General features: G+C 36.8%; 1 protein-coding gene across 2 annotated transcripts in view; it reads left to right on the forward strand.

Annotated features, from left to right (window-relative positions):
* Positions 1-12,874, forward strand: part of atf7a (activating transcription factor 7a) — a 38,134-nt gene that overhangs the window by 10,225 nt on the left and 15,035 nt on the right. Inside the window, exons 2-3 of one of the 2 annotated variants that reach the window (XM_048177441.1) lie at positions 2,191-2,262; positions 11,651-11,747. In XM_048177441.1, coding sequence (XP_048033398.1) covers positions 2,215-2,262; positions 11,651-11,747 — 145 coding nt within the window. In that variant the 5' untranslated portion in view covers positions 2,191-2,214. Of the gene's footprint in view, positions 1-2,171; positions 2,263-11,650; positions 11,748-12,874 lie in introns of those variants that run through there. The other variant, XM_048177443.1, reaches the window with a different exon arrangement.

Here is a 12,874-nt window from a genome sequence, read left to right on the forward strand (position 1 = left end):
ATTTTCAAATTTTGTTACAGTGAATTGATTCAAAGCTCTGATTCAGTGTTTCATTTGCTTCACTTAAACGGTTAGTTCATCCAAAAATGAAATTTCTGTCATTAATTACCAAAGACTATAGAATAACACAAGACGCGTCACTCATATTATTATGAATGGGAGAAAGTGCAATGCGCAATATGGTGGAATAAGTCCCGCCTTCTAAATAAGAGCCATTCGCCGATTGGTAAAGTCATCGTGTCACTGACTTTGTTAATTACTCACCCTCATGTCGTTCCAAACCCGTAAGACCTTCGTTCATCTTCAGAAAACATATTTTTGATGAAATCCAAGCGTTTCTGAACCACACATAGGTAGCAACGTCATTGCGCCTTTTGAGGTCCAGAAAGGCATTAAAACAGTCGATGTGACTTCAGTTGTTCAACCTTAATGTTATGAAGCGACAAGAATACTTTTTGTGCACAAAAACAAAACAAAAATAACATCTTTATTCACCAATTTCTTCTCTTTCCTGTCAGTCTCCTACACTGTTAATGTAGTGAATGCAGTGCAGACTTCCTTGTTTACATCAAAATGGGAAAGAAGAAATTGCTGCATAAAGTAAAGTTGATATTTTTGTGTTGTTTTTGTGCACAAAACGTATTCTCGTTGCTTCATACCATTAAGTTGAACCACTGTAGTCATGTGGACTATTTTAACGATGTCTTTAATGCCTTTCTGGACCTCAAAAGATGCAATCACGTTGCTGTCTATGCGTGGTTCAGAAACCCTCAGATTTCATGAAAAATATCTTAATTTGTGCTCTTAAGATGAATGAAGGTCTTATGGGTTTGGGATGACATGAGGGTGAGTAATTAATGACAGAAATTTAATTTTTGGGTGAACTAACCCTTTTTTAACCCTTAAAAATCTTGTTGTCTATTACTATATATTGTTATAGTTGTGGTTATAAATGAAAAGGATTAAATATATTTTCATTGTGTTAATTAAGTGAAAAGCAGTTTTAAACCATTTCTTGGTTATTTTTCTTAGTTTTTTCCTGATAAAAGCAAAACACTTTTAAAAAAAGTAATTTCTGAGCAAATATTGCAATACACGTTGAATATTGTCAAAAGATCCCCAAAATCATGGAAAACATGGAGGTTTTTAATATTAAAATTGTGATTTCCAGGCCTGAAAATGTCATTGAAATTTCATTTCATGGAAATTTTTTATAATCACTTCTAAATGAATAATTAATTAAACTAATAAATTAACTAATTAATTTAAAAATGGACTAAAATGGCTTTTTTGAGAATAATCTGTAATCACAAACAACTGACAAAAAGTCATGAAAAAACACCGGATAGACAATGCTATTCTGAACATAGACCCTATCATGGATCCATCAGAGTCCAGGGAAGCTTTGGTTTGGTTTGATTACAGAGTAATGTCAAACATGCGTGTGTTTGTGTGGAAGGTGCTGGCAGTTTGTCTGGAATAACTGCAGTGGTTCAGCTAAGAGGAAAAGAGGGAGTGTCTGTGACGAGCCAATACACACGCATGCCAATCCCCTGGATCAGAGCGGCTCATTCCAGACATGTCTCTCCAGAATTACCATTATTGCTTTGTCCGTTCTTCATTTACAACACTTACACTCGTTACACTCTCTTGAATGAAATGAAAGCAATCAATTGATCTTATCTCCATGGTAAATCGGTTCCCGGCGTCTGGCAAAACGGTACCAGCACAACCTCTCGATATCAGTGTAGATGTCTTGAGTTCCTGTGAAAAGTGATGAGCGTCTGGGAGTGTGGGTTGCTGATATTTGATCCTGAGAAACGGGTGGAGGAGTTCAAAGAAAGACTGCGGACAAAGGTGTAGAGTGGCACTAGAGTCGTCGTCGCCGCAGAAGAGCTTTGTGGAGATGGTGTCAGGAGTACTACAATGAAAAGTAGAGGAGGGGCCAAAAAGACAAATCATGAACACAGAGTGTCATTGGTCTGCTAGATGCCCCCAGTGTGAAGAAAGTATCACCAGGGAAACTTGTAGTCGCCGCACTAACATGCATGTGCTCGTTTCTTCTCGTTATTTTTAAACACCCATCGCTTCTTGCGCTGAGCGAGGATCCGGGCAGACGACTGTAGAACTTTTCCTGGCATAAACCTCTAGGAAAACCCTTCAGTAATGTTCTCGCCTTCTCTTTCACAGTTACATTGCAAAGCCTTTGCAAAGATGGGGGACGACAAGCCTTTTGTGTGCAGCGCTCCTGGCTGTGGGCAGGTAAGTTCGCTTTCACTTTGTCTTGGGTTTCAGGTGTGGGTGTTCTTTGCTGGTTCATTCTCCTCTGGTTATTGAAGAGTGTCACGTTGTCCTCGCAGTTGTACGGTAGCAGCACGTCTGCCCGGCGTGTGTGTGGAGGGAGGTGCGCCGGCTGCACCGCTCTGTAAACATGTTGTTTTTGTCACAGGGCCACACTGATGGAGCCGATAGCGCACTTGTGAAACTGCGCTAACGTCTCTTCCACTGTCTGACTCACAAACTTAGCCAATGAGTAATCGCAGTTATTGTCTACACTTGTCTGGTTTGAGTCAAAGTCCATGCAGACGCTATGATGACATTATTGATGATAGTAAGTGCACTAATGCTGGTGAAGTTGGCTAAGAGGGAATGCACTGCAAAAAATCAGGTTTAGTCTGTATTTTTGTCTTTTTTTCCAGTAAAAATATCTAAACATCCTTGAAATTACCCGAGAAGCAAACTTGCGTAAGGATGGAAATGTTTATAGAGAATGCATCTTGATTAAATTTGTTCATTTAAATTTTAATTAAAAATAAATACAAAAAACAAAAGATATGAGTGTGTGTGTGTGTAAATATATATATATATATATATATGAATTACAATGACTGTCTTGTGCAATTTTGATTCTCAAGTAATTATATTTTCTAGTGTTAGAACTGAAAAACAGTGTGGCCTTTGGAGGCTTGTGCTGCTTTGAGGGCACTGAAAACTGAAAGAGGAAGTGATTGAGACCCATCCTACTCAGTGAGACAGTGATGTTCATTTTGTGGTTTTGATCTGAATGTTCTCCTCCGCAGTTACGTAGAAAACAGCGTGAGAAATGTAGCATGGACCAAAATGAGGCAATTTAACAGTTACACCTCGCCTCTCCAGTACTGAATGCAACAATGATTATTTAATCGTACCGTTGGCAGCATAATCTTGAGAATTGAGAGGAACAACATGAACTTGCTGAATAATTTATGCAAGTTAGTTGTTTGCAGATGTTTCTTTGCAAAAACCACAGGGACCATGACCGTTTACTACTTCTTGCTCTGACCTAACCAGACTTTGAGCAGGATAAATCAGTTTTGCTTACGTAAAAGGTGTCTTGCACGCGTCTCTATTACTATTGCTTATACTTTTTTTTTTGCAATTGGTAAAAGTGTGATGAAAGTTTCAGTACCAAGTCGGTACTAACATATTAAAAATGTGAGACTTTGAGCGCTGTTGAGCGGATTCATAAACACGTCTGATTGGCCATTGTGTTCACGCACTCAATAGATATGATGTCATTGTAATGTTACTCTAACGTTTCCATTATGTTATTCTAATGTTCCCAGAACGTAATGTGCTTTTAAACGCTCCTGTGTGTTGATCGTTGTAGCCAATCACAGATCTGTTGAATGCGTGAACACAATGGCGAATCAGAGATGTTTATGAATCCACTTAACAGCACTCAAAGCATCACATTTTTAAAATTTCAGTACCGACTTGGTAACAAAGTCGGTACTTTTGACAACACTATTTTAAAAAGGTAATTTATTCCTGTGATGCAAAGCTGAATTTTCAGCATCATTACTCCAGTCTTCAGTGTCACATGATCCTTCAGAAATCATTCTAATATGCTGATTTGCTGCTCAAGTAACATTTAGTTATTATTACTATCAATGTAGAAAATAGATAGGCTGCTTAAAGTATATAATTTTTCAGGATTCTTTGATGAAGTAGAAATACAAATCTTTTGTAACTTTGTAAATGTTGTTACTGCCACTTTTGATAAATTTAATGTAGTAAAATTATTGCCTTTTGCATGGTGGTGTACATTGAAGCATCCCACAGCACCATAGATCATAAAAAGTAATGACAGTATCATGTTATCAGGTGAATGTAACTGTGAATAATGTGAATCTGTAAATAATGTGAATGTGAATGCATTTTTTTTCCAACCATTTAGCTCTGGTAAACCAAAACTGAAGGCCACATAAAGGGAAATAAAGGAGATTGGTTGAAATATAGAGATCAGGTTGTGCACATCTGTCAGGCTTAACACCGGTGTGTAGCTGGATGAGGGGAGTGAGGATTTACTCTACTAGAGGTATTGTTCTTTTGTTGACGAGCAAACGTTGTTTGCGTCATACTGAAGTCCATAGGGGTTTAAGATTGTTTTGCTTCATCCCAGTGAACCAGATTTTCACGTGACTCCACTGTTTTGTCAACCTACTGAAAAATAACACGCCGGAGGAAACTGAGATTTGAGATTATTAATGCTAGTATTTGTATAAAGATATTTTCAGAGTAAATTAATACTTTTTGATGTACTTTGATTATAATGTCTGATTATGTTTGATTATAATGTTTTAGACAAATGTCTTCTGTACTGTAGTCATACTAATATATTAAAAAAACATTGTGCAACAAAATTAAAACAGGGTTTAACTAAAGGCTACACTTTAGCTAGTGCTTGCTAGTCAGTTTGTGGTTTAGTTTTTAACAGGAAGTCCTGGACATAGACTTCCGTTCAAACGTTTGGGGTCAGTAACTTTTTTTTTTTTTTTAAAGAAATAATACATTTTAGTAAAAAGAAAGAAGAATTAAATTGACCAAAAGTCACAGTAAAGACATTTATCATGTAAAAAAAAGAAAAAGAAAATAATTATTTCATATAACTGCTGTTTTCAATATTAAGAAATGTTTCTTGAGCAGCAAATCAGCATATTAGAATGATTTCTGAAGGATCATGTCACATGTGACACTGAAGACTGGAGTAATGATGCTGAAAATTCAGCTTTGACATCACAGGAATAAATTATATATTTTTTCTAACATATATTAAAAATAGAATACAGTTATTTTAAATTGTAATAGTATTTCACAATATTACAGTTTTTACTGTATTTTTTTTATTATTTGAACCTACATTACATTAAAGGGTTAGTTCACCCAAAAATGAAAATTCTGTCATTTATTACTCACCCTCATGCCGTTCCACACCCGTAAAACCTTCGTTAATCTTCGGAACACAAATTAAGATATTTTTGTTGAAATCCGATGGCTCCGTGAGGCCTTCATAGGGAGTAATGTCACTTCCTCTCTCAAGATCCATAAAGGTACTAAAAACATATTTAAATCGGTTCATGTGAGTACAGTGGTTCAATATTAATATTATAAAGTGACGAGAATATTTTAAGTGCGCCAAAAAAAAAAAAAAAAAACTTATTTAGTGATTTCAAAACACTGCTTCATGAAGCATCGGAGCATAATGAATCAGTGTATCGAATCATGTTTCAGATCTCGTGTCAAACTGCCAACGGCTGAAATCACGTGACTTTGGCGCTCCGAACAGCAGATTCAATACAATGATTCATTTATGATCCGATGCTTCCTGAAGCAGTGTTTTGAAATCGGCCATCACTAAATAAGTCGTTTTTTTTTTTTTTTTTTGGCGCACCAAAAATATTCTCCTCACTTTATAATATTAATATTGAACCACTGTACTCACATGAACTGATTTAAATATGTTTTTAGTACCTTTATGGATCTTGACAGAGGAAGTGTCATTGCTCCCTATGAAGGCCTCACAGAGCCATCGGATTTCAACTAAAATATCTTGATTTGTGTTCCGAAGATTAACGAAGGTCTTACAGGTGTGGAACGGCATGAGGGTAATAAATGACAGAATTTTCATTTTTGGGTGAACTAACCCTTTAAGATACAAAAGTTTTTTTGGGCCTTTTTGACGTTTTTGCAAGATATGGTATAGAAAGAACAGGAAACAATGGGAAGAACTAATGGGAAGAAGCTCAATGTGTAGGAGCCTGTGTACTAAGCCTAGGCTAACAAAAACTGATTTTATGTATAGATGACCATTTCCAATTCCCATCTTTAAATAATCATTTACAAGTTTAGAACGTTTGCAGTGCAATAATGTACAGGGAGACTTTATATATAAAAACACTGACTCGTTAGGTAATGTTTTCTCATTAAAATCAGATGATTTCCTATTAATTTAATAGAATATGTGGGAATACCAATATGGCGTCATGGTGGCTTCACTTGTGACGTCATGTGCACCACTTTGGCCTCCCCTCTCACAACTGCCGTTTCAGTCTTTATTTTTATCTTGACCAGAATTTAGATTATTCAGATGTAGAACCATCTCAATTTAGTATTCACACAAGATGTGTGTGCGCTTCGAATGAGTGTGCACCCAAATCTTCTCACCCAGAGCTCGCGAGTTCTATTTCTACTTCTTGCCTTCAATGTTTAAATTGGCAAGGCTTAAAAACACACACAAATGATAAACTTTTGTGATGATACAGCACTTGCCCGATGGGGACTGTCCATAGCGTCTTTCACGCTGGCCCTGGACTATCGGGCAGTCCTTATTGCCGATCCCAGCCCAGGGATTGCTTTGTTCCTTTGCTTTGTAAATGACTGGTCATATTAGAGCATAAGGCACTCTCTTTGAACAAAGTTTGCAAAAAGTGACTGTATAGACCAATTTGGTGTTTGCAAACAGCGATGACGTTTTTTATGGGCGGAGCCTACCTGGTTGCAGAAAATGACAGTTGAGCAGTAGCAGTCTATGGAAGCCACGAAATTAAAAAATTTAAAAAAAAAAGTTAATTTCGAGTTTATGTCTCACAATTCTGACTTTTATTTCTCTCAAACCTGAGTTTATATCTCACATTTCTTACAAAGAAAAACAGAATTGTGAGATATAGCCTACTCGTTATCCTGTCTTTTCTGAATTGCAATTTATCCCGCAATTCTGACTTTTTTCCCCTCAGAATTGTGAAATAAACTCACAATTGCGAGTTATAAAGGCCGAACTGGGAGTCATAAACACGCAAATGCAAGAAAAAAAGTCAGAATTGTGAAATAAAAATTTTATAGACTATGTTTAAAAGTTATCTATGTAAAATGTTATAGGTTTAAATATTATTTCATGCTGTAACTGCTATGTATGTATGTCCTCTGAACTGCATATGTGAATATTATGTAGACTTACTGTTTACATCAAATTCCTGCTTTAATAGTAGACTAATCCTTGCAGGTGTCATCAGTTCAGTCTGTGAAACGTCTCCGTTTAGCTTCAAAGGACGTTTTCAACGATGGTTTTCTTTAAAAATGAAGACTATATTTTTTTGCATTCCGATTCCAACATCCAGAGGCACAACAAAACGTTTTTTCTCTTATTCTGTGGATTTTGCACATTTTCCTCCAATTGCTACCGCTATTTTTCTGCAACCACTATGCGCGCGCAGCTGCAAGTGACGTAATTGTGACGTCTGCTCCAAAGAGGTCTATTGTCCAGGTTTTTTATTTTTTTAATATTTTTTTTATTTTTTACCATCACTGTTGTATTGTATTGGGAAGCCAGAATGTTCCCAGACAGGAGATTTATGATGCCCACAGCGGCTCTATCAGTGGTGTGTCTCCTTCGCTTGCCATGCTGACCTGCAACACACCAACGCATGAGGAAATCTGATGTCAACAATAGATTTACATATTAACAAATGATAGGAAAGCTACTCTCACGTGAAATGCATGCATAGTGTATCAGTTAGAAACATACTTTAGTGGTCTGTTTTATGCGTGTGTTGTTTTTTTTCAACAAACCATATTGTAGATTATCATCAGATTTGAGATTAACAGCGGTGCAAGTGTGCGCCGAACTGTAGGTGGAGAACAGTATGGTTTGATTTTTTTTTTTTTTTTAACCTAGAATAGTTACACCCATATTTAGGTCAGTTAAATACTAAACTGTGCCACTAATGTAATTCATTCTTGATTATTAGAATAGCACTTTTTGTTGCATTTCCCAATTGCCTCATTCTTCTTTCTTAGAGGAAGATACACATATAAGAAATGGCTACAAAAGAGGAAGTATAAAAAGTCTACTGCATGCAAGGCAATCTAGCTGCATTTCTTGTTTGTTGGTGTTAATTAGTTTCTCTGTTTGCTTCGGTCAAGCTGTTGTCCTTGTGTTGTCATCATGTGTTGTCCTTGCCAGAGTAACTCATTTAAGTTGAGGGAGAAGAAGCTACAAGCCATGCAGTTGTTGTATTGGTGATGCTGGCACGTCTAAAAATAAGCTTCTGACACTTGACTGTGTTTCCACTTTGCGCTGTCACGGCTGAACTGTAACTGTGACATGGAGCCAGAAATAGTCTGAAGAAGACTGTGGAGCCCAGTGAACATGGCTTGAGTCATGAAATCCACTCAAAAAGAGGAAAAGCTAATCCTAGAGGCTCCACCTCTGTATGAGTGGTTTTGGAAAAGGCCGCAAGGATCCAGTAGCGGAGGCATTTCTTCAAACAACTGTTAATTTCTGCAAACCAAACCATTTCTTTAATAAAATGCCTGAACTGAATTACGTTTAATTGCTGTAGTCTGATTCCGACTCTTATGAGCTGGTTCTTTTTAATGAATGAAACAAATACAGCACAACAAGTGTCGTCCAAATTCCTGAACAAATGACTCTTTTTAGTGAATCAAAAACATGCATTGCAACCAGTGTAGTCCGAATCCCAAGCAAATAAGTATTTTGAGTCGGTTATTTTTATTGAATCAAAAACATAGTCTGATTCCTGAACAATTGACTCCTTTAGATAATTTCTTTTTACTGAATCTGACACACGCAGCTCAAACAGTGTCGTCCGATTACCAATATATCTATTTTGATCTGGTTCTTTTTAGTCAATCAAAAACATACATTGCAACCAGTGTAGACCGATTCTTGTATAAACAACTCTTTTGTTTAGTCTATTCGTTTTAGTGAATCAAAAACATGCAACGCAAACAGTGTTGTCAGATTATATTATGTCGGCAAATAACTATTTTGAGTCAAAAACATAATACGACCAGTGTAGTCAGATTCATGAACAATTCACTCCTTTAAATAATTTATTTTTACTGAATCAGAAACATGCGGCTCAAACAGTGTAGACCGATTCTTGTATAAATGGCTCTTTTTGAATCTATTCTTTTTAGTGAATCAGAAACATGCAGCGCGGATGGTGTTGTCAGATTATATTATGTCGGCAAATAACTATTTTGAGTCAAAAACATAATACGACCAGTGTAGTCAGATTCCTGAACAATTCACTCCTTTAAATCATTTCTTTTTACTGAATCAGAAACATGCGGCTCAAACAGTGTAGACCGATTCTTGTATAAATGACTCTTTTTGAATCTATTCTTTTTAGTGAATCAGAAACATGCAGCGCAAACAGTGTTGTCAGATTATATTATGTCGGCAAATAACTATTTTTGAGTCAAAAACATAATACGACCAGTGTAGTCAGATTCCTGAACAAATGACTCTTTTGAACTGGTTCTTTTTTTAGAATCAAACACATACAGTGCGTCCAAAATAGTCTGATTCTCAAATGAATGGCTTTAATCAGCCAATCCTTTTTAGTGTGTAAAATCTTATGTTGTACTTAATCCTGTTGTTCATATTATATTATTAATACTATTCATTTCAGTTGTAGTTGACAGTATGTAAATGCTGCTTCTATTAAGCCTGTGAAAAGTCATTAAAATGACTGTGTAAATATCTTTTTCAAGAATTGTTGTAAATTTAGAACTGGAATCTTTAAATTTCATTAGATTCATTAGATTCCCATTCCTACTTATACACCTATTTCATTGCTATCTGTCAGATCTTAGCTTTTAATGCATCATATTCCAAAAAAGCATCTTTAAAGGTGCCCTAGATTCAAAAATTGAATTTACCTCGGCATAGTTGAATAACAAGAGTTCAGTACATGGAAAAGACATACAGTGAGTCTCAAACTCCATTGTTTCCTCCTTCTTATATAAATCTCATTTGTTTAAAAGACCTCAGAAGAACAGGCGAATCTCAACATAACACGTAACAGTCGGGGTGTACGCCCCCAATATTTGCATATGCCAGCCCATGATCGAGGCATTACACAAGGGCAGCCAGTATTAATGTCTGGATGTGCAGAGCTGAATCAACAGACTAGGTAAGCAAGCAAGGACAATAGCAAAAAATGGCAGATGGAGCAATAATAACTGACATGATTCATGATAACATGATATTTTTAGTGATATTTGTAAATTGTCTTTCTAAATGTTTCGTTAGCATGTTGCTAATGTACTGTTAAATGTGGTTAAAGTTACCATCGTTTCTTACTGTATTCACGGAGACGAGAGTCATCACTATTTTCATTTTTAAACACTTGCAGTCTGTATAATTCATAAACACAACTTCATTCTTTATAAATCTCTCCAACAGTGTAGCATTAGCCGTTAGCCATGGAGCACAGCCTCAAACTCATTCAGAATCAATGTAAACATCAAAATAAACACTGTACTTACACGATTAGACATGCTGCATGACGAACACTTTGTAAAGATCCATTTTGAGGGTTATATTAGCTGTTTGAACTTTTTTTTAATGTTGTTCAAGGCACGCGCGAGCTCCGTGGGCGTGGAGCACGAGAATTAAAGGGCCACACACCCTGAATCGGCTCATTTCTAATTATGCCCCAAAATAGGCAGATAAAAAAATGAATTTAAAAAAATCTATGGGGTATTTTGAGCTGAAACTTCACAAACACATTCAGGGGACACCTTAGACTTATATTACATCTTTTAAAAAAAAGTTCTAGGGCACCTTTAATGCTTGTAGAAATGGTTTCTTAAATATCCGTGACTCACTAGAGCTCTGTGCATGTGCAGTGCATGGATTTAACACCGTAACAGCTGTTTTGTTACAAAGGTAAATATAAAAGCACATTGGATAATGCATGATTGCCTGTCATAAATGTTAATTGAATACATCTGTGAAGTTTGCTCAGCCTAGGAGCTGTTGTGTCCTGCATGCATAACATCATGGCTCAGGCACTAGGTCAAAGTGCTAAACCACAAAACTCCATCTTGGCATCAGCATTTTTGTCATTTGCACAATGTATTTTTGTACTGTTCTAAGATAAATTTTTTCATTGTGAGACAAATGTGGAAGTTCAATACTTACTGTGTAATGCTTTAGCTGCACTTCTGAACGGAAGCAAAAAGAAATGTAAGCGTTGTAAGTCTTATAGCAGTATAAGGGTACAAAGGTTAGCTGTGAAACAGAAAGCCACCTTTACTTTAAGCCTTTGACACTGACACTGCGTAATTACATCCTATACCTCAGAGAGGTTGAGTAGGGCACGGGTTTGGTGAAAAACGATCGTTATGAAGTCCTCTCTGGCCTACATTATCTTTTTTGAAAGACAAGTCTTGTCAATGCCACTCCCTCTTCTTCCTTTGGAAATGTGTCTCTGCCCTGAGGTCATGAAATGCTCCTCTCTCTTCTTCTGGTCAGATTTGTCTTGTAATCCATCTGTTCATCTGTGTCCTTCTGTAGAGGTTTACTAATGAGGACCACCTGGCTGTCCACAAACACAAACATGAAATGACGCTGAAGTTTGGACCCGCCAGAACGGACTCGGTCATCATTGCAGGTATTTTGCACCCAGAAAATATGATGGTTTGAACACACAGTGCCTCAAACTTATTATTTTTAGATATATTTATATACACGGTTCAGTATATAACAAAATCCCCCAAAAAACAACATAAAAAATATATAAATATATGTAAAGTCTGCATGTTCTATGTGTCTCTGTGTGAATAAGCACCACAGTTTCGTCTACTATACACATACTGAAGCATGCATGACGCTTGTGGTGTTTTCAGCGTCTGCCATCTCACTGTATGAACACACAAACTTCATTTGCAGAACTGCTCTTAGAGTTAACTTCTTGAGCATTTCACCATTTCATTTGACAAAACTATTGTCATATCATAGGCCCTGTTTACACCTGGTAATAAGATGCGTTTTGGTCGATCAGATCATAAGTAGATGAGGGAGACACCCATTTACACCTGGTGTTTTAATCCGTCTTTTGTCCACTGTCACTTCTGTCCTGATTTCTTCGAGGAGAGGGTCTATGGGCCGGTAAATGTATGGTTTTTTCAGATCTTTCGATGTAATGGGCAAAACAAGCTCACGGAATTTACATATGAACGCGCCCGGAGATGATGGAAAAACATACGGAGAGCATCAGCTTTCGTTTCTGCTCTGATAGCCACAATACCATGGTGAACGCAGTGAGTGTGTGTTAGAAATCAGGAATGGTGAGAGAACATCATGCTTGGTACATTTTTCATCTTCAAATCAAACTTTGGTCTAATGTTTACATGTTAGGTCAGTTAGGCAGTCTTTTGTGGCTGTTCGATCACATTCAACCACATGAGCGTTTACACTACGAAAGCAATTAGGTCAAATGCGTTTTCAACTACATCTGGAAGTGGATGAAAGTGGACAAGCTCAAAATGTTTTAGATGCCATTTACACCTGTATTTAGCGTCGTCCACTTGTGATCCGACCAAAACGCATCTTAATACTAGATGTAAACAGAGCCATATGCACACAGAAACTCAAAGGTTTTCACGACAACCCATCAACATAAAAGTTCGGTTTAACTTAAAGAAATTATAACAAATGTATTACTATTGCGCAGTAGAATGCACTTCTTCAATACTGTTTATTGAAACACACAGAAACTCAAAGGTCTTCATTACAACC

The sequence above is a fragment of the Megalobrama amblycephala genome, linkage group LG24 (genome assembly GCF_018812025.1).
Source record: "Megalobrama amblycephala isolate DHTTF-2021 linkage group LG24, ASM1881202v1, whole genome shotgun sequence".
Classification (NCBI taxonomy): domain Eukaryota; kingdom Metazoa; phylum Chordata; class Actinopteri; order Cypriniformes; family Xenocyprididae; genus Megalobrama; species Megalobrama amblycephala.